Source organism: Castor canadensis, chromosome X (assembly GCF_047511655.1).
Source record: "Castor canadensis chromosome X, mCasCan1.hap1v2, whole genome shotgun sequence".
Classification (NCBI taxonomy): Eukaryota; Metazoa; Chordata; class Mammalia; order Rodentia; family Castoridae; genus Castor; species Castor canadensis.
Genome location: NC_133405.1, coordinates 128,731,363 through 128,757,039, shown reverse-complemented (window position 1 = coordinate 128,757,039; position 25,677 = coordinate 128,731,363). Strand labels below are relative to the sequence as shown.

The following is a 25,677-nucleotide window of genomic DNA, read 5'->3' as shown; positions in this document are numbered from 1 at the left end:
AACTAAGACTAGTACAATTATCATTGAACCTTTTACAGTGCGTATAATTTTAAAACATTAATTTTTTTCCACTATTGCCTTTCTTGTCACTTAGGCAACTACTTGAACAAAGTTCAAAGTATTTGAAAACATCTGAAAAGCAAAGAATCACTAACACCCATGAAGAGAAAAAGATTCTTATGTTTGTAAAGAAAAACGTTAGTCACTTAGAGAACATGGCTTCTTAGCCAGAGAAAGGAGGGAAACGAATTTACTTTTCAATGTCATCCTTGCTGCAAAGCCTTACGTCCCTTAAAGGAGAAGCTCCTATTTCTGGTCTTCCTCCCCCTTGAGTTGAGAAGGCGTTTTCCTGCGGCATCCTTTTCTTACTTGCTTTATTTTTCACTTTGTTGTGTTTTGTGGTGCTGGGGATGGAAGCCAGGCCCTTGCATATACTAGACAAGGGCTCTGATTCACACCCTTTGTCTCCTAAGGTATCCTCAGGATTTCAGAGGACTAACTCTGGCTGCCCCAGTTCCCGGGGCTCCCCCCCTGCACTCAGTCCCTTTAGCCCTTGCCCTTCCCCGTACTCTGCCCCCTTTATTTAGAGGTCTTGGGGTGGCAGGGCCAGTACCTGTCCTGCTCACTGCCGTAGCTGCAAGATCTAACATGGTGCATAGGACACGGAGTGGGCACTAAAGATGTACTTATTAAATTAAATTAGGGTCTTTCAACATTAAAGTATTCTCATATAATATGCTAATCTATGAGAGAGGGAGTTCCACAGCAATTAGAATTAACCTTCTCGCAAGTAGCGAATATCAGATAGCTAGTCATGGCTAGTCATGGAGTATTTTCCTGTCCCCAGGCTGAGGCTACTGGGAGAACAGACACACAGACTTCTGAGACACACAACTGCCCTCCTCCTCAGGCAGTTAATTAATGAGTCAGACAGGAAACAATGGAATCTGAAATTCAGAGCCTGCTTCAATGTAGTGGAGAGAACCACGGACTCAAAAGAACTGTTTCTCTTCTAGTCCAAGTTCAACTCCAAGAGCATCAGTGACTCACCAAATAGCCCACTGAATACAAGTGCAGATCATCTTGTGTTCCACTGAGACCTGCCCACTCATCACAGAACCATCCAGAGACAGGTGAGAGAAAGAGTCAGGGCTCCTTGGAGTAGCAGAGTGGCTCAAGTGGTAGAATGCCTGCCTAGCAAGCATGAAGCCCTAATTTCAAATCCCAGTACCACCAAAGGAAAAAGAAAAAAAGAGTTAGGGCCCCTGAAACTTCTGGGAGGGTCAGGGCTAAGCCTCCACCAAGAGGGCTGGGTCCTGGCATAGCCACATGAATGACACCAGTGTCTTATAAAATAAACGATTCGGGAAACTTACTCAATATTGAATTTTCAGTTTTGAAAACAGTTCTTCTCAGTCCCAGCCTCATCGTTCCTCCCAAATTGCCAGGGTTGTGTTCCGGCATATCGATCACCTTAGAAAACAAAACAGGTTTGGTTTTACCATCGTGTAAAAAAAAATGCAACTTCCCAAATTTCAAGCTCTACTTTTAGAAGGCTGGTCATACAATTAGCGTATTCCCGGAAGTGGAATGTCTGACCATTCTTCCAACATTCCTGTTCAAAAGCAGCCATCTTCCTACGCCCCTCACCGTGGGCTTCCCTTTCATCTTTGCCTCTCATCTTTCATTCAAATCACTGGTTTAAAAAAAAAACCTATCAGGAGTGTCTTGTGTCTTTATGACCTTCCTCCTGTCATTACTCCAACTGTCAGTTCCAAGCACTTCAAGTTCTGGACGTCAGAGGCCTCCTATTTTGGTATTCATGTCTCTCCCAGGATGACCCTCTAGTATTCTCCAAAGACTTTCCACAAGCAAATATGTCAGTCCTTGTAGAAAGGTGTACCAAAGAAACCATTTATATAAACCCATTCCTTTTTAAAAAGGATTCCTTTAAACAACAAAAAAAACACCAATATCCATTCTAGCACATTCTGTGGATCAGCAATCTAAGTCACCCTTGATTCTCCCTCTCCTTCATATCTGATCTGCCAAGTCCTGTTAATTTACACCTCCCCCCAGAACCTCTTGTCCTAAATGCTGAACCCTGACATGTCAAGTCAACTACCCAATACCAAGGAGTGCAAAGCCTAATCAGGACCCTCTCTGTGGCCTCACAGGACACAGGTCTCCCCGTCTCTGCCTTCTCTCAGTTTGTGTCTGGTGTGTGTTTTTGTACAAGACTGGGATAGTACTGCTTTTTCTTCCCTGTGCATCCCCAGTCCCTGGTATACTTGGATCTGCTTTATACAATGCACTGAACGAAGGCATGATTGCATGAAGGAATAAATGAGCAAACTCAGACTAAACAATTTCAGATTTATTCAGAAACAAGTGACTTCTATGAAAAATCCATTCTCATTAGTCTGGTAATTCATCTTTTTTCTGTCCACTATGATCTCATGGCTTTTTTTGATTTTTTTTTAGAACCGATTACAGCTGGGTGAGTCAACCTGTTCTAATGGAATGCTCAAGTTTCTCTCTCAGAAACTTCCTTTCTCTCCACCACCCCACCAACCTAAATGCCACAGACTGCTCTACAGAAACCCTTGACAACTGCAATTTGCTGCAGAATTTCTAAGAAAATGTCTGATCTTATCGGTGTCCTAGAACTTTTCGAGTCATTTGAACCCTGTGATCCAAGCAAGCTCCAAAAGTCACTGAGAGGAAGCATGGAGAAAAAGCTGGGTTACATTCTTCATTGACTAACGTGCTCAATTCTGAACTGCTGGTGGCCTTCTCTACCATTTTTTGGTTGGCTAATTATGGCTGGATTAAGTATTACTGGAGTGAGGTGAGAGAGGACAGTAGCTTCCAGTTTCTGAAGCTGAGCTGCTTATGTATGTATTTTCCAGGAAAGGGCAGATAAGCCCACACCACCTGCCACAGTTCCTAAGAAGCCCTAAGGGTATTCGGAGTCTCAATGTCTATTAACTTCCATTTAAGTTCAGACAACCTGAACTGTCTAAGCAGACCATGGCAATAAATTTGCCCAGTTTCTTGTTAAAATTATACTGTGATTCTCCAACATTACTTACTGTGTTGGATCCAACTACCCAGAAAGAGTCTTTGAATGTAATCTGCTCAGTTATTGGCGACTTTGGTATTCGGGAAATGTTCTGGCCTGAACCATTGAAAAGAAAGTAAAATTATCCAGCTAAGAATGGGTAAACCACCTTCCTGCTTCTTTGGGGGTGAAGTTGGCAAACACCTGCAGATCAGGAAACACTTCCAAAACTGAAGTGTTGGGATGGGGGGAGAGAAGACAGCACAGCGGGCATAAGGGCTGCCTAAGGTCATTAGATCACTCCTTCAACACAGGGAATATTTGAAATTTCCTGAAAGATCAATGTGACGTTATTTAGAAACATGAAGGTAATAACCAGGTGAAACAGCTCGAAGAGTTGAGAGTAGCAGAGAAGGTGGTGAAGATTCCAGACTTTTTCCTTACTTTTGGAACTCTAGGCTTTGTCCATAGTGTGTGTGTGTGTGTGTGTGTGTGTGTGTGTGTGTTACACTAGTGTTTGAACTCAGGGCTTTATGCATGCTAGGCAGGTGCTCTACCAACTTAAGCCACTTGGCCAGCCCTGTTTTGTGTTGGGTATTTTTGAAATAGGATTTTGCGAGCTATTTGACCGGGCTGGCTTCAAACCTTGATCCTCCTGATCTCTCCTCCTGAGAAGCTAGGATTACAGGCGTGAGCCACTGACACCCAGCTCATAATATTATTTTAATGAAAATAAAAGTTTAAGGCACAAAGAGTGAACTGTGTTATTAAGGCCTTACACAAGGTATTAGTTCACATTACCCATGGTGTGCTTAAAAAAGTCATAAATATGACTTTGTCCTGAAATGACAGCACAAAGAGAAATCCCAAGGTGTAGGAGCCACAGCAATCCTCTCTCTGATTAAAATGTTCTGACACAGGAAGCAGTGAGAAGGGAGGTGTTGGAGAACAGGTGAGGGAGGAGAGGAAAGCAGTCTCCAACTCCAAACGATGCCCAAGCAGCAATGAAAGGAGGAAAGCAGTGGGGAGCTAGCAGGAAAGTCACCAGGGAGAGATGGAACAGGAGACTCTGAGCCTAGCTTAGGAGGCCTCATCCAGGACACCCAAAGCCCACAAAGAATGACATAGGTTGGGCACAAGCCTGGGGGAATCTGCTCTGAAAGAGGAAGGCTGGGGCAAGGTGGACAGAGAACACCATGCCTTTCTGCCCAAGCCTGGCACAACCAGCTACCTCGTAGAACTACCAGACAACAAAAGCTGGCAGCTGATGGCCTCTTAGATTGTAAACAGCCTGATTCAGCAACAAAAAAGTACCAAAACATCTTTGTTCTTTGCATTTCTTCCACAAAAAGCCTGAGAGACAGAAGAACACCACGGTTTCAAAACACACCTATTTTATCACTGCCAGTTGGTCAAAGAACCTCAGGTAGGCTTTGGTTTTAGTCTCAACATTTCCACAAAACCCTAGATTTTGCATCTAGAAGGAAAATGCTGCTTCCATTGTAAAACAATTACCTTGGCCCCTCTAATTTGACCAAAATACCGGCTGTCATCTGATCCCCAGATCTGTCCTTTCTTGGAACTGAGCCATATAGCATAAGAAAAATCAAAAGGGTCAGTGAGTAATAAAGTGTTAGGAGATATAAAACACCACATAAGGATAACTATGGCACTAATTAACCTTTACTGGTGTTTTCTGCAACCCATGATAAAAGTGTAATGGGTTCAAGTCCTTTATCCGGGTGCCCTAAACAGCAAAGTGAAAGGAAGTTAGCTTCTCTTATCAATGGTGAATTTCCTAATGGCAGCATGTATGGAGCCTACCTGACCCTTGCCTTTGGGTATTTCACCTGGGGACAACGGGAAAGTCAACCACCAGCAACCATCTTCAGTCTCTGAGGCAACAAACACAGTTATTTGCTCAGATTTTCTAGTATCCTTTCAAGTATTCTTTACAAAGATTCCCTGACTCGTTCCTTCCCTACTGTCCGTTAGGTTTTTCTAGTCAATATTCTTTTTCAGGCCTTATTCTGATTTGGGTTTTTATGAGTCAAGTTCAAGTCATCCACACAGTACAAACCAGCTTTAATCAGTGGTACGCTGAGGCCCCAGAAGCCTCTGTCACTGCAGATCAAATGAAACTCTCCTGGGTAGCACTCAGATCTCACCCACTGCACAAGCCCAGTCTAGCTGGGCCCTCGTCATGGCTTCTAACCTGTGCTTTCTACCTCAGCTACAGGGGTCCAATGCTGAGGGCTCCCCAACTCCCCTCTCACTTCCCCAGCACACCGACTGCCTCCCTCTCCCTGCCATATGACACAAGTTCATGCTTTGGGGACATCCTCCTGTTCTCCTTACTGCCCCACAATGAACACCACTGCTATGCTCACTCTACCAAATAAATAACGTACACATTGTTACTTCATTTTCAGTTCCTCTTTGAAGGAGGCTGAATAACGCCCCTCCAAAGAGCTTCCCTAAGAAGCTCTGCAACACCTTACCTGGCAAAAGACTTTACAAATGAGATTAAGTTAAGGTCTTTGGGACCTTCTTGCTATGTCATAACATGACAGAAGGCATCACATGAGAGAGAGAAACGGAGGGAGAGGCTGAACATGTGGAAACCACCCTCTCCATAGAAGATCATCCTGGGTTATGAGGGTGAGCCCAGTGTACCCATGTGGGGGTCCTGAAAAGAGGCAGGCAAAAGGGTGTAAAAATCAATGCAGGAGACATGATGACGAAGCAGAGATCACAGAGAGTGACTGGAAGATGCCACACTGCTAGCTTTGAAGATGGAAGACAAAGCCGGGAATAAGCAACTTCTAGAAACTTAAAAAAAAAAAAAGAAAAAAAAACCCCAGCAAACCAATTTTCCCCTAGAACTTCCAGAAGGAACACAGCCCTGCCAACCTTCTTTTGACTTCCAGAACTGAAAGAGAATCCATTTGTGTTGTTTCGAGCCACCATGTTTGTGCTAATTTGTTATAGCAGCAGTAGAACTCTAATACAGTCCTAAGATAACCGTTCATAGTACTGCTGCAAGGATTTTAGGTAATGAGTCAGGTACCCAGGGCAATACAGTGCCTGTGGTAAAAATGAAGCCTCAGTAAGCACTGGCTATGATCAGAGGCCCTCTGGGACCTCAAGCAGGGAGGCAGCCCAAAGATAGCAAGATTCACAGCCCAGACACAGGCTACAAAGCAGAAAGGAAAGTGAACTCTGCCCGAGGCTGAGCATCCTGGGAGGGCAGGCACCAGGTAAGGGCCAGCTAAGGGGCCAGGTAAGCTATCCCCTTTAGGGATAACTGCAATCTGGTACTTAGGGGCTCTTTTAAACTCTAAGATCAAAGATAACAAGAACACAGCCTCTCACAGCCATTTTGCTTGGCCATGCCTGAGTACATTCGTGAACACCAAACCCTATCCCAACGGGATTTTTTCAGGCACTCCGTGCTGTTGACTTTGAGCAGAGTAACATAGTCACAGAAGCCTGTAGTGTCCAGAGCTTTTAAAATAAGTTACTCTCAGTTTTCTTGAGGGAAAAAAAAAAGAAGTCTGTCCAAAGATCAAGCAATCAAAGAGCAAGGTGATGAATAACCTTTGCCTCTCCATTTTTCCATGACCAGTCTTGTACCTGTCACTTTTTCCCCCCTTGTTTCCAAAGGCAATCTGTGAACACACCCTACATTTATCGCTTGTCTCCAGATATTTTTAGTTAATGTTTCATGAGAGTATCTATTAGTGGATTTTGTGTTTCTGGCTGCAGGTTTACCCTCATGCTTTCAAGTCTATGAGAAAAAAAGCAGGTCACTGGAGGAGATGAGCAAGCAAAACTCTGGGAAGACCCAAGGGTTGTTTTTTCAAGTAGCATTTGCTACAAGCCTAACTTCTGACAAGCACCACTGGCTGCCCCCCCGCCCCCCCGCACACGCTTTTTAAAACATTTTTTTTGGTGGGACTAGAGTTTGAAGTCACTGCTTTGCGCTTGCAAAGCAGGCACTCTATCACTTGAGCCACAGCTCCAGTCCATTTTGCTTTGGTTATTTTAGAGATGGGGTCTTGGGAACTATTTGCCTGGGCTGGCCTTGAACCATGATCCTCCCAATTTCAGCCTCCCAAATAGCTAGAATTACAGGTGTGAGCCACCAGTGCCCGACCACTTTTAGTGAGAGGTCTTCCCCTGAAATGAAAGGACTGTTAGTCAACATTGCTACAAAAGTGCTTCTTAAATGTATGTATGTATTTTATAAATATACTCAGGCCAAATACACTGTATGACATGTTAACTTCTTTAATATAGACATAAGAAATATAACAGCCACCCCATAATTTTAACTCACAAGTGATCTTCTGGGAGAACAGATGATTAAAGGTGCTATTCCAAAAATTGTGCAGGTTTGAATGTGGGCTGTGCTAACAGCATTGTGGCTATGTAGGCCAATGTCCTTGCCCCTGGAAGAAGCATGCTGAGGTGATCGGGGGAAGCCAGTGGATGTACACAACTTATCCCCAAATGGCTCAGGGGGAAAGTATTGTTCCAGAGAAAGAAGACACAAATGTGAAAATGTTACCAATTAATGAACCTAGTTAGAGGTCATTTGTTCAATGCACTATTCTTGCCACTTTTCTGTAAACTTGAAATTTGTTAAGCTCTTGGGGAAAAAAGATGGTTTTTGTTACAGTTTTCACAAACGCCTCCTTCCTCCCAGGAGAACAGAACCTACATCTGCAGAATCTACACACGCACGCACACACACACACACACACACACACACACACACACACATATAACCCAAATGTAACTGTGGAACTGTTGGGGGGAGGCAAGTTGGAGGGGGGAGAGGGAAAGAGAACGATGGGGGGATAATATCTTAGCACATGGTGTCTATGTATGAAGATGGTATAATGAAACCCACTAAAAATTGTTTTAAAAACGGGGAGAGGGGAAAAGAAGGAGCAATGGTGAGGGTTAATCTGATCAAAGTACAGCAAATGCTGTGAAATACCATGGTGAAACCCTTTATGCAATTAATATATACTGATAGAATGATTTTTTTAATCAAAGGTATTGCCCAAATTAGAATATTCGTGTAAAATCTTAAAATAAAAACCACAATGCCTGTCTTAACTACAGCCAGTAAGTTAATATAAATCTTATATTGGTGCATGCCAGAGTGAAATAAACTGTAATAAAAGCCATAAGAACACTTAAAAGACAGTGAAGACAGATGGAAAGGTAAGTGCTCAGGATTGGTGGGAAGCTTTTAAGGAACTCTATAGATTTCACATTTGGGGCTGGTGGAGTGGCTTGCTAGAGCGTCTGCGTAGCAAGTATGAGGCCCTGAGTTCAAACCCCAATACCATGATAAAGATGGTATCTTTATCAAATTAAATTTTAAAAGATAAAGATTCCACATTTGTTCTCCAATGGAAATAAAGAACTTTAGGACTGAAAAACATCCAGGAGAAATACTATGTGGTATTTCAAGTCTGAATTTGTAGGAGACACAGTGCAGGCCAGAGGAAATCACACAACTATGGAAGCATACAAATATTTAAAAGGTGTTAAGTGCCTTTGAAGTCAATCTGGAACCTCTTCCTGTGAGTTACAATCAGCATTAGATCAATATCCCCTGGAAATGTCCTAGTTATTTCATGGAATGCTTTGCAGTAGAAATCAATTGTGTCTCCAATTTTAAATCCTGGCAAAAAGTTGGGAGTATTTCTAATTGTCTTAGAGTAAGTCAAGTGTTTTCACAAGTTTTTAGAATGATTAACAAAATATAGCAGGTAAGGAAAAAGATAATGAGAAATAAAAAGCAGATATGGAAACAGCGAATAATGAAAAAGCTGAAAAATGACTCTGTTATTTGATAGTTTTGCTTTGCCAAATAAAACCACAAATTATTGTGGGGCTTTTTTTCCACATTTCTTAAACCTGCTTCTGAACCCTCACTTGCCTGCATTCACTCACGTGTGCACATATTTAAGCACCTGGTAGGCGCAAAACAGCAGTCTGGTACCTTTTAAAATCATACAATCTGTCCTTCTGTGACAGCATTTTTTTTTCTGGATAGGAAGTGATTTTTTTTTCAAGCCTAAATAGGCAACTGCTCTGAAAACAGACCTTCATATTTAAGCTTTCTAAAACTTGAACTGCAAGCAAACAGCATAATTTCATATTGGAGGGAAATATAACCTAAGGGAGAAAAAAGTCCAGGCTTCCTCTTGGGACTCTGGACCATTAAGCAACTATTGAGGTGGCCTCTTCATTGGATCTTGCCCTTAATTAAGAGGTTCATGAGTTCCTTAAGCTTGGGTTTCAAAAACCATTAATAATTACCCTTAAGTGACAAACAAGGAAAATTTCATAATCAGGGTGGTGTGTCTGTAAAGACTATAAAAGTCGCACGGTCCTTCTCAGCTCTTCATACACGCCTGCTTGATTCTTCTAGTGGCTGCACAGTCGGGTGACCAGGTCAGTGTGCTCTTTAATGACTTGACAGATCCTTCTGCTTGTGGTACTGCTTTGCTTCCTTTTAGAATGGTGTGAAAACTAATGATCTGGGCAGACAGTGGGTCTGTGCTACCTAAACATATTACCAGAAACTTACAGGCTAGCAGCTACAGTGAGATAGTCTTCAAGACTGGAGCCCACAGAGCACAGATCATATACAAGAAAAGGGAATGTTATTAATTACTAATAAAAAATATTCGTCTCCAGGGACGAGCTCCTAATAGATGGACTATAAGAACAGACATTTAACATACTACCTAAGATGAGAGTGTGTGTGTGTTGCTGGGGATTGAACCCAGGGCCTTGTGCATGCTATGCAAATGCTCTACCCCTGTGCTACACCCCCAGCCCTTAAATGGTTGTCTTTAAAACATGTTGGTAATTATTAATGTGGTTCCCACAGTGATCCTCTGTTTTCTTCCCCTCCCCTTTCCTTATTCTCCTCCATCTTTGGCAAGAAAAAGGCCTAACGGCACCAAAGTGCTATTGACAATCTAAGCAGCACAAAACTCCACGTGAGCGTCTTAATAAGTTCATTTTCCTTCCAATTTACAGGACATCAAAATGAGTGCTGGAAAGTCTCCGGAAGAACTGAAGAGCATCTTCACAAAATATGCAGCCAAAGAAGGTGACCCAGACCAGCTGTCAAAGGCCGAGCTGAAGCTATTGATTCAGGCTGAATTCCCCAATCTCCTCAAGGTGAGTAGGCCCGGTCTCTGATGGTGGGAGGGGAGACCAGAGAAGAGCCTTGTAGGGGATGCTCAGAGCTGCCCCTGAAATGCTGACCAGAGCCCGGGGCGTCCCCAGAGGGAGGGCACATGAATGCGAATGTGGGCTTCCTTCAGGCACACTCCCAGAAAGCAGGAACCCAGCCTTCCATCCCTTCTGCAGCCTCAGCAGAGAACTCTCCAGGGCTAGCCACAGCAAATGTTAGCAGTGATTACATACGTTGGCCAAGCTATGCCTGCAAATCACCAGGCAAATCCACCCAAGGCCTTCAGCCTGAATTCAGCAGTCCTCTGTGACTAGCTTTAGGAATACAAACAGGACTATAAAATACTGTCAGCAGGCCCTGGACAGTTACACAGATCTCTTGATGATAAGACTTCCTGGGAGTGTGGTAAGAAAACCAGCTTCACGCTGACAATTTGCCTTCTATTTCAAATGCATTTCAATTTGTATTAATGGGACAACCTCATGCAACCAAACAACTTTCAGGAAAGGATTAAATTTCTTTGGCCATGTTTCCTGTCAAAACCATCTCACACTTGGCAAAATCAAAATGCACCTAGAGGCAACAGAGAGTAGAGAAATGCTAGTTTTGCTCTGGTATTCTTTGTTAGAGAAAAATATCTATGGGACTTGTTAAAGATAATAAGGCAAACATGCAGGGCTGATAGGTACAGGGACCACGAGGCCAGGGTTTTGCAGTGGGGTGCACATTGAACTCAATTCTGATTCCAGCTATGTAAGACTTCTAATTTGGAAAAAAAAAAAAGTACAAAGACTAATGGTAAGTTTTGAAAGCCTCCCTGCAGGTAGCTGATTAGCTTTTCATAAGGACTACCAAGGCTTTCCAGCTACATTGTTCATATCATCACCTCATATGGCTTACAGCTACCTTCAGAAAAGGACTTTGTATTTATAAAACACACGCTGAATAAGTTTGGTCTTGTGATCCCCCGAAGGGCTCAGTGTTGTAGAATCTTAAGGGTTAAAATGTATCTTGCCTGGAAACTGACAGTGAGGCTCAAGTGGTAGAGTACCTGTCTCTCAAGGCTGAAGTCCTGAGTTCAAACCCCAGTACTGCCAAATACATATACACACATATGTGTGTGTATATATATGTATTTATATTTATTTAGCCTGTACAGTTCTGTTGCATAATAAAGCAAACATACTTAGCACTGCTAAACTGTCACTTAAAAATGGTTAAGGTATGCTTGCCTAATAAACATAAGGCCCTGAATTTAAATCCCAGTCTCACCAAAAAAAAAATGGTTAAAATGGTATATATTTGTTTGTTTGCTATTGTTGTTGTTTTGAGACAAGGTCTCCTTCATAGTCCAAGTTAACCTGAAATTCACTATGTAGCCCAGGCTGTCCTTGAACTCTCAGTTCTCCTGTCTCAAACTCCTGAGTGCTGGGATTATAGATGTACACTACCACACCCGGCAAATGCTATGTTTTTTAACCAAATTTTATGTATATGTAGACAGAGATCGATTGATAGCCAGTCGAATTTGAAGTAGACATAAGCTAAATCGTTATTTCAACAGATTTCCTAAATTCTATTTTGCCACAGATAAACTAATACCTCAAAAATCTAAGTAGTAATAGCTTTAAGATTTGAGTTTTACAGCAGACAAAAAAAAATGAAATGTGTTTAAAGACACTAAAGGAATACAGGTAGTCGAAATGCCTGACTATGATCATGGGTGACATCTGGGCACTGGGTCTCAAGCCTGGTCCTGCACCAGCAGCAGCAGTACCAGCTGGGAACCCGCTGGAAACACAGATTCTCGGACCCAGCCCCTGCCTAGTGAGTCGGTAGCTCTGGGGTGGGGCTGGTCATCTGTGTTTACCAAGGTCAGCAAGCCCATGGGGTGATTGTGACATACGCTAAAGCATGGCCTCTAGGGATCCAAAGTCATCTTGGATAACCCAGAGGTGTGCCATAGCCAGGAGATGGGAAAATCCAGGACGGTGGCCAGTTACTGGGCTGAGCTGTAGAGACCAGGTCTGACCCTCAAGTCCTCTGCTAACCAACTGTGCATCCTGAAGCAAGTCACCAGCTATCTCTGGGCCTCAGCTGCCTCACTTATAAAGTGGATCTCCCCTACAGGGTGGCTGGAAGGAGGACACAGGCTACCCTGAAGGCCTGGCCCTCACTGCTACTTGCCTCTCCTTCTATGCTGGTTCCAAGCCTGGAGCAAGAGACAAAATCAGCTCCCAGAAAAATCTAGGAGTCTTCAACTATTTGTGGGCTGTGGGTAGTCTGGGAAGAGCCCATGAACTCCTTCTCTGAAGAATGTTTTCAGAGACATAAAGAAAAAGACACCCCAGTACCAAAAAAAAAAAAAAGGACATATGATCACATAAAAAATTTATCAAAATACACATTATCAACATTAAATAATATATGTGTGATGGAGTGCTAAAAAAAAAAGAAAGAAAGAAAGAAAAAAAGAGGGTGCTCAAGTGGTAGAGTACCTGCCTAGCAAGGGCAAAGGCCCTAAGTTCAAACCCTAGTAGCACCAAACAAAAGAAAAAGAGAAAGCAGCCATTTCTGTGGCTGGGCCAATACTCCAACTTTTTCCCATAGTCATCAGTAGCATGACTGGAAACTCACACTGCCTTCTCAAATTGAAGAGCCCTCATTTCAGGGATATGCAGGACTATTCGATGTCACTTTTTCTCCCCTCCTCCATCCTTTTTGTTTAAAACCAGGGTCCCAGCAGCCTAGACGACCTCTTTAAAGAACTGGACAAGAATGGAGATGGAGAAGTCAGTTTTGAAGAATTCCAAGTGCTAGTAAAAAAGATATCCCAGTGATGGAGCGAATAAAACAGCGTCCTGAGCCCGGACAGAGAAGCACCTGGGATTCTGTCCTATGCAGAATCACAACAGCTGATTGAATTCTTTGCAATGATACCAATCTAGCTGCAAGATCCAATTATTATTAATAAAAATGTTCTTGGCTATGTCTCCCCTTGTTTGACTTAGTAGATTTAAAAGTAACCTTAATCTAATTCATCTAATTTTAAGATTAAAAAAAAAAGTTGGGGCTGGGGATGGGGCTCACTGGCATACCCAAATCCCTGGATTGGATCACCAGCACTGCAAAAATAAATAAATAAACAAAGGGGTTTGTTTTTTTTTTTTAACAAGGCCCAGAAGAGCCCTGTGCTCTTACCCAAGAGCCAGTCCCTCGTTCCTTTTCCAACAGAGTGACTGTTCCTTGCTGTCCCTCAACAAGGTCATTTCCAATGTCAACTCTTGCGGCACACTGTTCAGTGGCAGTGCGGATCACACTTCACAAGCAGACACTTGTCTGTAGGTCATTTCCCAGCATTCTCCGTGCTTTTGAATGAATGACCCTTGAGGGAACAGAAGGAACAGAAGGCCAAGAGGTGTCTGCTCACTGTGGAGTGGATGGCCAGCCTAACACTGCGGTTCTAGAAACAACATTTTCAATGACGCTCTTCAATGATTCATGTTTAACTCAAAATTGTCATACTTTGCTTCTCAGAAAGCTACGGGAACATTTCCACTTGGAAATGTAGAAAACAGTAATAATGTTTTTCAACTCTACAAGCGCTCCCAAAGACGCTGTGATATTTTACCCTGCCCTGAGCTGAAAACCATTGCCTGCAAAGAACAGTGACTCCAGGGCCTTTTTTAACTGAATGAACCCCAATATGTTCACTGGCTGTGTCAGTCAAGTCCGGCTGCTGTCATTTCCCCAGTAGCTTCAAGACCCGAGGGTAGGGCCAGCACAGCACATGCCCCTACCCCACATACCCAGTCTGCCCAGAGGATGGAGTTGGCTGTCTGACAGAAAGGGAGCCTGTGCACAGGCTGGACAGAGCCAAGTTCATCTTTGAGGAGTTCAATCTCACAGAGTGGGAAGGCCAGGTTAGTGAAAGGATCTCTAACAAGGTAGGGCCAGGCTAGCCAAATTGCACTAGGTCCAAGATGAGTAGGTGATAATGAGTTGAAGGGAAGGGGAAGGACGTATATTCAAATTTGCCTTAGGATGTGTTAAAATTGCACCTGTAATCCCAGCACTCAGGAAACTGAGGCAGGGGGACAGGGGACCAAGAATTGAGGTCAGCCTGAGCTACACAGAGAAACTCTATCTAAAAAAAAAAAAGGCTGCCAGAGCAGCTTAAGTGGTAAAGTGCCTAGGAAGCTTGAAGCCCTGAGTTCAAGCCCCAAACCACCCAAAACAAAGTATTTCAAATACTCACTACCAGAGGTTACATGTTAGGAAAGGGCTGAGCAGATGTAGACAGAGCTGAGACATCCACTTTTCATTTGATACCCTCCTGCACATCTGGATTTCTAAACCATATGGATTCTGTGTCCTATCAGAAAGAATAATGAGCTGGGTACCAGGGGCACACTCCTGTAATCCTAGCTACTTGGGAGGCTGAGATAGGAAGGATCATGGTTCAAGGCCACCCCAGGCCAAAAGGGAGACCCTAGGGCAGGTGGAGTGGCTCAATGGTAGAACACCTGCCTAGCAAGCATGAAACTCTGAGTTCAAACCTCAATACTGCCAAGAAAAAAAAAATGAACATTTTTCGATTAAAACAGAAAAAAAAATTTAATCCTGAGTTGATTTTCATAAGCCACTCTACACTTCCTTATTTGGAGTAGTCAGAAAACACAACTATCTTAAGTTTTGAGAGGGGACTATAGTGGTGGAGATTTGAGAGGAAAGGATACAATTATGGAGGTTTCCCCATTTCAAACATTCCAAAACTTAAGCAGAAAAGATTCTGAGAGTCTTAGCAAAAGAGACTTCTAATCCTTCCACCAAGAAGCAGTGGAGAGGACTGGAGGTATGGTGCAAAGTCCTAAATTCAAATCCCAGTACTGCCAAAAAAAAAAAAAAAGAAGAAGAAGAAGAAGCTGAGACTGCAGCTCAGCAGTAGAGTGCTTGCCCAGCACATGCAAGGCCCTGGGTTCCATCCTCAGCACTACAAAATAAATAAATAGGATAAAGTTGCATATAATTTTGATTATTTAAAAAAAAAAGAAACAGGAGATTTTTATAGACAGTTGAGGGAATATTTAAATGCAATTTGTATCATTCTAATTCAACACAAGAGCATTGTCAAGATATATTCCAAAATAGGGATACCTCAGAAGAGTCTTAACAATCTCGTCCTTGTAGGGTTTCTACATTGCTGTCATTTCGGATTCTTCTAAGTGTTATAATGAGTAGACTGCTGACAGTTGACTCTTCGACATGTCCTAATGAGTACTTATCCATATTTCTGTCAACACTTTATATTTCCTTAGGAGAATTTCTGAGCCAATGTCTATCAGAGGGTGAGGGTTTGCAATGGTTTGTGAAACAACGCCTAACTGATTTCCCAGCAGGTGGTTTGGATTTGCTCTCCCCCAGAGCATTCACTGGTTTCATCTTAACAACTTTATTAGTCATGAGAGCCCACATCTTTTATTTGTTGCTGGTGGGGTTTTTGTTTTTTGGGTTTTTTTTTTTTTTTTTGCAGTGCTGGGGATCGAACCCAGGGCTTTGCATGTGCCCTATCACTGAGCTCCATTCCCAGCCCTGTTGCTGGTTTGAACAGGAACGCTTCACATCTTCACCACAAAGTTTGCTACTGTCTATTGGTTTGTAAAGGATATTCTTTCCCTTGATCTAGAAGTGCCAGTCTTTCCCTGCTTTGTCATGACACTGTGAGCACCAGGGTATGGACACTGCAGACTACGTACATACTGAGCAGCTTTGGTGACAGGGGTTTCTCTCTTTTGTTCAAGAGATATGACATATTAATTGATTTAATTCCTGGCATAAGCACTATCCACTCAAGATCTTTTTTTTTTTTTTTGTGGTACTGGGGTTTGAACTCTGGGCCTTACTAGGCAGACGCTCTACCACTTGAGCCACACCTTCGGCCCTTTTTTGTGTTGGGTATTTTTGAGATGGGGTCCGATAAGAACTATTTGCTTGGGCTGGCCTCAAACCTCAATCTTCCTGGTCTCTGCTTCCCAAGTAACTAGGACCAGGCGTGAGCATGATTGATTATTCGTGAATGCTGTTAAATTTGAGGTTCTAGTATTTTGTTTAAGATTATCACAGCTTCATTTCTAACCAACATTAATCTACAGTTTGAGTTTTTTATTATTTCCTGTGTGCTTTGTTAACTTACGGTATCTATGCCATGCCAGCTTCCCATTTTAGCCTATGTTCCAGGCATCAATTGGTTCCTCACATTCACCTACCATGGGCAAGACACGTGAAAGATGCCCCAGAGATGGACATTTCCAAACTTCTGAGCTTCTATAAGCCTGGGATCAGGCCCAAGAAAAGATTACTGGGAGAAGTAGCATTCCCACTGGGATTTACAGAAGTACCGTGAGGGGAGCAGGCAGGGAAGAGGCAGCAGTGGGCACTCTAAAAAAGAGAAAGCACTCCAAAGTAAATATATCATGACCAAGTGCAAGGCAATTCCAGGTTACACACACACTCTGTGTTGGGTGGAAAAGCAGGTGTGAGGAATAAAGGGGATATGCTGATTTCAGATCACCAAAACCCTTGTTGCCATGTGAAAGGGTCTGCCCAAGATCAGAGAGGGAGCAGAGAGGTGTAGGAATCACAGAGCAACCTGAGTGCTTTAAGATGAGGTGGACACCAATGAACTGTCTGACATGGCCATGAAGGAGGCCTTCCCAACAAGCCACCTAAGAACAAGGGCAATGCACAGGAAGTGGGTAGGATGGCGAAATTATTGTTTGAAGTTTAACCTTCAAAAAGGTTGAAAAATGAGCGGAGTAGGGTGTGCGTGCATGTGTGTGTGTGTCCACCTGGTTGGCCTTCTCAGCCTCGTTTACACATTGATCTGATCTCCTATGTCACCAGAGTTTGCCTGTATCTGCCCTCTAATCCACAGTACCCCCACTTTTCAGCACAAAAGTCCTCTCACTAGACTGTAGGCTCCTGCAGGGCGAGGATGGTATCTCTTCTTCACTGATGTATCCCCAAATCTAGATTGGAATGTGGCATAAGGAGGGGCTCGACAGGTATTTCCTGAATGATCCTTCACCATCTAGTCACTAGACCATGTCGATTCTTTCCAGAAAGCCACTCTGCCAGCCAGGTCACCAGCTATTTGTGACTCTTGCTTTGGCCCAGATAGAATCTGCCTGAATCCTGTGGCCTGCTTGGAGTCTTTTCTCCTGTCCCACCCCTCAGGCGCCTACTCCAGCTGAACCTTCCTAGAGCACCCATTCCACGGGAAAGCCTTGGATCTGAGTGTGGTATTTGCCTAACATGACCCAGGTGACATGTCTTACTAGTTCCTTATTGTCTTCCAGGTCCACTTTGACACTAATACTTACGAACGTCTGCAAATCTATCTGAGTCACCTCAATTCCCCATGGGAGCTGTGTGCTTCATAAAGCACTCAAGACTTTATGAGCAAATCTTGGGTGGTCCAGCCTAGCACATGCCTCCCTGCCTCCAACCATCTTCCCTTCTTCTTCTAACCTACAATGTTCTTTTCCTGACTCTCAATCGTTGGTCCACCTGCATCGTCCAACGCTGTGGCCATTAGACAGACCCATGTGGCTACTGATGTTAAAATTAAAATGAAATCAAATTGAAAATCCAGTTCCTCAGCCAAACTAGCTACATGTCATGTGTTCCACATGGCTAGTGACTACTATGTTGGATGCCACAGTGATAGAACATTCCATCATGGCAGAAAGTTCTAGATCACAATGGTACTAGCATTAATGAGGGCACACTCATCTATCGACCATATACGTGGCTATTTATTTCACCAGTCTCGAATTCCCAATGAGAGCAGGTGGCGTTGTCCAGGCAGTTCATTGGTAACACTGAGACTCCACCAAAGTGTGCAACCTCCAAACACAGTGGCTTTTTGTTTTGTTTTGTTTCTGTAATCTCTGTTCACTAACATTCAGTCATTCCTACTGCAAAAAAAAATTTCAAGTGGTTGAAATAGCTATTTCTAAGACATTTTCCATTGAGCTCAAGGTACAAAAACCTGAAAACCCATTAGCTTTGAAGTCCTCATTTAGTCAGTCGGTTACCGTTAACATTATAAATTACCCTCATGATTCACTAATGGGGGTTCACTCCAGGCTGCACCGTCTCCTTCAAAAGAACAGAGTTGGTTAAAGGGGTGAGGCGGGGGTGGGGAGGAGATGCCTTGGCAGGGGCTGTCATGCCTGGAAGGACAATGTTTCTTTTCTTTCTTCTTTTTTTTTTCCCAGTTTTAGTAAGGTATAATTGGAAAAAATTGTATATATCAAGATTTGCAACTTGAGTTTTCAATGAAACTTATGAAATGGTTACTAAAATCAAGCGAACCTCTCACATAGTCCTGTGCGGGGAGGCTCTTGAGATCTACTCACCAAGCAAATTTCAAATTCTCAATATAGTATTATTAAGCAAAGACACTAGGAACTAGGACATACATTGGGACTGCAGAATTATTCATCTTATAACTGCAAGATTACACCCTTTGATTTACATCTCCCCATTTCCCCCACCCCTGGCCCTTCCACCCTCGGTTTTTATGAATTGACTCTTTTTATAGCTTCCACGTGTAAGTGAGATCACGTGCTATTTGTCTTTCTGGGTCTGGCTTATTTCAGATAACATAATGTCCCCCAGGTTCACGGCATTGTCGCACATGGCAGGATCTCCTTTTTTGAAGGCTGCACAGTATTCCATTGTGTATATATATGACATTTTCTTTATGCCTTCATTTGTTGATGGCCATGTAGGTTGATTCTAAATCTTGGCTATTGTGAATACTGCTGCAATGAACGTGGGAGAACAGGTATCTCTAGAACATACTCATTTCATTTCTTTTGGATATATATTCAGAAGCAGGACTGCTGATTATATGCTAGTTCCACTTTAAAATTTTTAAGGAACATCTATACTGTTTTTCATAATGACTGTACCAATTTATATTCCGCCAACGGTGTAAAAAGGTTCCTTTTAGGAGAATTTTTCTTTCTCCAGGTACAAGGCCAGCAGCCTGTCACCAAGGTTCCCACAGAGACAGTATCAAATGGCTCTCAGGCTCCAGACTGGTTCATAAAAGGCTATTTTACGCATATTAGAGCTATATTCTTCATAACTGCTTTTATGAGAAAAAAGATTCTTAAACCCAAATAACGTCTATAAGATTTGGGGGGGGGGAGATAAAGGAGAGCAGTAGAGGAAGCGAGCCAATTCAAATATGATAAATTTGATACATTGTCAGAACTTGTAAATGCCACAGTGTACCCCCACCCAGCACAACAAAAAAAATGTTCTAAATGTTCACAGTGCCATCAACCACCCTCCAGAGGAACTGAAGAGATATGAAACCAAAGTCAAGGTCAAGGATGTCACGAGCTACGGTGAGACTGACACACAGATAAAACGTAAGTCAGCTGTCTTCCTGGTAAGCAAGGTTCAGAAGGTCAAAAGACCAGAGCTGCTGCAGATCTCCAAATATTCTGCAACATCTCAGAGCCTATTATTACCTTGTGGATGAAGCACACAGAAATGACACAAGACAATACATTTGACACTCTGTCCTAGGTCCTCCGAGTCTCAGCATCTAGCTTAACCCTTAGAGATAAATCTATTTGTCCCTTTAGGGGTACAAGATCTGCCTCCTCTCAGCTCTGTTCTGGGTGCCAGTGTCTCCACTGACTTTATATGCAACCATGACAGAGAAGGGTCACGATGGCCCATGAAGCAGATTTTAGCAGCAAATATACCCTAAAAAGGCTCCTAGTTTCCAAATTGGTTGGTTTTCTTTTAGCTAGCAGAGCAAGAACAACCATGGCCCATTAAGTAGCCATCATTCACTAAAGGAAAGCCATTCCTGGGCTACATGGTATTGGCTGCCTGTGAGTTCACCACCTTTAGTCTTTTCCTTTAATAAGGCCATCAGCGCAAACACCCATTCTTAAGGCTATTTTTCTCTAGCAAACTGACTGCAACCTATAAAGATGTTCAGTAGCAATTAGGTTTTATTGTTCTCATCTCACTTATGTGTACAGGAGCCATCAAAGTATAAAATGCACTTCTCCTCTGACTCAGCAACTCACTCACAGGACTGCATCCCACAGCTGTGCTCACGTAAGGGTGCAGGACATATGGACACCAACACTCATTTGCAGCATGACTTAAGGTTAATGAATACAAGGCACAACCTAAATACAAGACAGGTCAAATAAACACACAAGCATCCATACAGCACACGGCAGGACAAACCGGAAAAGATGTGGGCTGAGCAGTACAAAACGCAAGGTGGGGCAGGCCCTGAGTTCAAACCCCAGTACCACCAGATTGGGGGGAAGTAGGAAAAGAGGGAGGGAAGGAGAAAGGGAGGCAGAGAGACAGAGACAGAGACAGAGAGCTGGGAACAATGTCTCAGACATGCTAGCATAAATATTTTTTAAGAGGGAATACAGGAATGGAGGGGTGGCTCAGTGGTAGGGTACTTGCATACTATGTATGAGGCCCTTAGACTCAGTCCCCAGGGCTGCCCCGCAAAAGGGACTATGTATCTATATATGCAAGTGGGTAGACGAGAGTACAGAGAGAGAGAGAAAAAGCAAGAGAGTGAGACAGATAGAGAAAGAGAGAGAGAAATACTCATCGAAGACTTAACCTCGCCAAAGCGATGTAACAGTGGCACCTACTGGTACAATCACTTCCTAACCCGAAGTATGTCTTTGAGAAGAATATCAGAGCTTTTAGTCAGGAAATACATTTATATTAAAGCTTCATAAGGAATCTCCACTAATATTAGACCTTCTGAGCATAAGACTTAAAAGTACCATCTGGTTGGGAAGTTATGGTTCATTATGGCTTGAATTGAAAGCTATGAAAAGGCATGAAGAACTTCTATATCCTTCCGTGGGGTGATCTCCAGCACGGAGTATCAAGTGAAAAAAGCCAAGCAGAAATGTGCAGAGTCAGCCACCATTTCTCTAAAAAGGCAGAGGGGGCTACAGGCAGACATGCAGGTTTACTTACATTTTTTAAATGGAAAGACAGCCGGACACTGATGGCTCAAGCCTGTAATCCTAGCTACTTAGGAGGGTGAGATCATGATTGGAGGCCAGCCCGGGCAAACAGTTCTCGAGACCCCATCTCCAAATCAACCATAGCAAGTGGAAAACCCTAAATTCAAACCCCAGTCCCTCCAAAGATAAAAAAAGTTAAAAAAAAGAAGAAGAAGGAAAGATAAACCAAGAACTAACAGTTGCTATAAGGCAAGGGGAAGAGGCTGAATGGGATAAGAACAGAAGCTACTCTGCAAAATAAATTTGAAAAACAAAAAAGACTAGAATTCTATATACAAAAATTTACCGCCAGATGCCTGTAATCCTAGCTACTCAGGAGGCAGAGATCAGGAGGATCATGATTCAAAGCCAGCCTGGGCAAATAATTCACGAGACCCTGTCTCCAAAAACATCCATCACAAAAAAGGGCTAGTGGAGTGGCTCAAGGTGTAGGCCCTGAGTTCAAACCCCAGTCTGTGAAAAATAAATAAATAAATGAATAAATAAACTTCTCTAAGTCAGTGATTTTCAATGGGGCAATTCTGGCGGCCCAGCGGACCTGTGGTAATAGCGGAAGGTATTTTTAATGTCACAATTGGGGGCAAGGCTACTGGCACCTAGCCCCTCATATACAACAAAGAACAATCTAGCCCAAAATATCAATAGCACAAATCATACAACTGATAAGGAATTTTATCTAGAATATATAAAGAACTTATACAACTTGAGAGTAAAAACAGAAACAACCCAATTTTGAAATAGGCACAGGAGGTCAATTGACATTTCTCCAAAAAAGACGTCCAAGTGACCATTAAACACATGAAAGATACTCAATATCCTTGGCCATAAGGGAAATGCAAATCAAAGTCACAAAGAAATGCCACATTCTGTTCACTAGGATGGCTACGATTAAAAAAAGACAGACAGAGCTGAGCACAGGTGGCTCATACCTATAGTCCTAAGTACTTCAGAAGCAGAGATGAGGAGAATTGTGGTTCAAGCCAGCCAGGCAGAGAGTTGGTGAGACCCCATATGAACCAACAGCTGGCTACAACACCTTAGGATGCTAAGATATATGGGAAGCTATGATTAGAAGGATTATGGTTCCAGGCCAGCCTGGCAAAAAAGTTTTTTGAGATCCCATCTCCAGGGAAAGAAGCTGGGCATGGTGGTGCACGCCAGTCATCCCAGCTACAGCAGGAAGCTTAAAATACAAAGAGAACATTCCAGGCTAGCCTGCACAAGAAAACGAGACCCTAACTGAAAAATAATCAGAGCAAAATGGGCCGGAGACATGGCTCAAGTAGTAGAGAGTCTGTCTCACAAGCACAAAGGCCTGAGTTCAAACCCCAGTACCCCACCAAAAAAGAGAAAAAAACATACTGACAGGTAAAATGTTGCAGCCACTCTGGAAAACAGTCTAGCAGTTCCTCAGTGTTCCTCAGTGTTTGAGTAAACAGTTAGCTATGACCCAGCAACTCCACTCCAAGTAAAATGGAAGCATGCCCACATCAAAGCTTCTACATGAAGGTTCACTGCAACATCATTCACAATGGCCCCAAATGAAAACAACCCAAATATCCATCAGTAGATGAACAGATTTTAAAATGTACATGTCCATACAATGGAATATTATTTAGCCATAAAAAAGAAATTAAGTATTGATCCATACTGCAACAGAGACAGACACTGAAAACATTAGGCCAAGTGAAAGAAGCCAATCACAGAGGGCCACATGTGATTGCATTTATATGAAATGACTAGAACAGGCAAATCCAAGAGATAGAAAGTAGATTGAGCCGTGGCACCAGTGGCTCACACCTGTAATCCTGGCTACTCAGGAGGCAGAGATCAAGAGGATCGAGGTTTGAAGCCAGGCTAGGCAAATAGTTCTCAAGATCCTATCTCAAAAAGAATCCATCACAAAAAAGGGCTAGAAGACTAGCTCAAGTGATAAGAGCATCTGCCTAGCACACATGAGGCCTGAGTTCAAACCCCAATGCCGCCAAAAAAAAAAAAGTGGAGGTAGAGGGGCCAGAAACAACAGACGGCTTGGGGTGTCAGTTCAGAGGTATGGGGTTTCTTTTTGAAGTAATGAAAATCATGCCAAATTAACTGCTGTAATACTGACACAGTTCTGTGAACATACTAAAAGACACTGGATGGTCCACTTCAAATGGCTAAAATTTGCGGAATGTGAATTACATCTCAATAAAGCTGTTAAAAACAAACCCACAATCACAACTGTGAGCTGCACACTCTGTTAGAGGTGGGTACCAGGCAGCAGGGACATAGTTGGGTGCGCACAGGTGACTAGGGACCAGGCAGGCTACAGGCCAATCATGACCATGCACAGCGAGCTCTGTTAGTACAGAGTGCAGCACAACAGAGGCAGGGAAAGACAGGGGTCAGGAAAGGCGTCCCAGTACAAAGAGGAAGTTGTGTTAGTTAAATTCTTCCCTGGTTTTATTGAGATTCCAGGGGGAGGGAGACTGTAAGAAGAGGGGCATCTCAGGTATAGATGGGGTACCTCAGGCTTCAGGTGAAAACACATTGTCCAAGCATAAAACCCAAAGTGAGGGAGGAACGGGGATGCCAGGGAACAAATTAGCAAAACGGCATGTAACAGAGCACAACAGCCTTCGGGTTCCAGCTAAGAATCCTGGACTAAATAATTTAGGGAAAAAAATTGGCGGGAAATGAGGACCAGCAGCAGGATGGTTGTCACTTTTGTTATAGAAAGATAGATGGCCACCAATGTGGAAAATAGACAGACTGGGAACGAGTCTGGAGACAGGACAGATCATTTATTTATATTAGCTGCTATAAATTGTTGTCACAGACGATTTAAGCCTTTCCTAAACATTAAGCTTGAAAGCTGTGGTGAAGAGAAATCAGGCCAGGACCATGTGTTTCTTCAAGACACAGCTGACGAGACAGACTATCAAGAACAATGAAGTTTGATGCAAAAATAATAGGTAATAATAAATTCATGTATAATTTTAAATGTTTTGGCAACGTAAGGAAAAAAAACAGTAATTGCCCCTTATGAGTTTATCCAAGAGTCAGAAACAAAATTCAGTGACTGGACCCAGAAAGAAAAATAAGCCACTTACCAAAGGAACTGGGGCATTTGGCTCAAATTCTGTGGAATTAGCATCTGAAGATAAAGAAAGAGTACAGTAATTTCCCAACATTACTGAAAATAGTTTAAGCAATATATTTTTTTAAATGAATGGTTATAAGCAAACCTCAGACTTACCTTTCAAGTTAAGGCAGTTTCTTGCAAACTCTATCACTGCTAGTTGCATCCCGAGGCACACTCCTATTGCGAAAAGACATAGAAAGCAAACGAATACATTCCATATTTATTCACATTTTCTGCGCACGTCTAGAATGCAGACTCCAAAAGAGCAAGACTGCCTGTTTTATTCCCTGCTACCCCCTCGGCACTCAGCACAGTCCCGGGCAGAGCAGGGAAGGGGGTTAGACCACCAAGGAGCAACCAAAAGCCCAGAGTTGAGCACGAAGGAAGCTGAGGATAGAAGAGGCGAGAACAAGCTTCCAGGAGGTAAATCTGCCACCTTCCACATCTTTCCCCAAATCAAGGCATCAGAGCATACCTAACAACACCCCAACTCAAGAGGGAGTCTCTCTGGGGCTCACACTCCCCTTCGTCAGGGAGATTTCACAGCCAAAATCCAACCTGGGCCGGAGGCAACCTCAGGCTGGCCAGAGGGCTGGGATCTAAGTTGCCTCAGGCTGCTAGTCTGAGAGTGACCCCATAACCTTCACTGTGAGAAAGCAGCAGCAGCTGGAGGGGCTGATAGACAGCAGGGAAGGACATGCAAAATGGAACTGAACAGGGAGCTTAAATGATGGCAGAAAACAGACCCATGGCACCCCAGACCTGTTGCCACAGGGTCTGCAGCCCACCAAGGACCCTAGCAGATGCTGTTGGATATACACAAGGCACACAAGGTACAAGAGCGGGGCAAAGGAGGAAGCAATCAATAACCTAGCATGCCAGAACAAAAGTCAATAAGCAGAAAAGGGCCAAGTGTCTGGGGCACTTCGGGTGGCTGGGCATAAAAAAGAAGTGGTGCTAAAGAGAAAGCTAAAAGAGCCGAGCTTGGTGATACACATCTATAATTCCAGTACTCGGGAGGCCAAGGCAGGAGGATGAGAAGGTCAAGGCCAGCCTGGGCTACATAGAGAGACTCTATCAGAAACAAATCCAAAAAAGGGGTGGCAGAGTGGCTCAAGCAGAATGGCTGCCTAGCAAGCATGAA

At 43.2% G+C, this 25,677-nt stretch overlaps 2 protein-coding genes across 7 annotated transcripts in view; one reads left to right on the top strand and one right to left on the bottom strand.

The window, feature by feature from the left end:
* Ctps2 (CTP synthase 2) overlaps positions 1 to 25,677 on the bottom strand; it is a 103,035-nt gene that overhangs the window by 38,576 nt on the left and 38,782 nt on the right. For all 6 annotated transcript variants that reach the window (XM_074063668.1, XM_074063664.1, XM_074063666.1 and 3 more), the window contains 3 exons: positions 24,648 to 24,710; positions 24,502 to 24,545; positions 1,377 to 1,473 (listed from right to left, as the gene is read on the bottom strand). In XM_074063668.1, coding sequence (XP_073919769.1) covers positions 1,377 to 1,473; positions 24,502 to 24,545; positions 24,648 to 24,710 — 204 coding nt within the window. The remainder of the gene's footprint in view (positions 1 to 1,376; positions 1,474 to 24,501; positions 24,546 to 24,647; positions 24,711 to 25,677) is intronic.
* S100g (S100 calcium binding protein G) lies at positions 9,389 to 13,291 on the top strand. The gene is made up of 3 exons (XM_020160613.2): positions 9,389 to 9,544; positions 10,139 to 10,282; positions 13,034 to 13,291. The coding sequence occupies exons 2-3, from the start codon at positions 10,148 to 10,150 to the stop codon at positions 13,136 to 13,138; spliced, it is 240 nt and encodes a 79-aa protein (XP_020016202.1). The 5' UTR covers positions 9,389 to 9,544; positions 10,139 to 10,147; the 3' UTR covers positions 13,139 to 13,291.

What these genes read in the sequence shown, in the direction of transcription:
- S100g (XM_020160613.2), top strand. Translation starts at nt 10,148, where the DNA reads ATGAGTGCTGGAAAGTCTCCGGAAGAACTGAAGAGCATCTTCACAAAA. An exon ending in AATTCCCCAATCTCCTCAAG is followed by an intron (nt 10,283 to 13,033) that starts GTGAGTAGGCCC and finishes GTTTAAAACCAG; the next exon opens with GGTCCCAGCAGCCTAGACGA.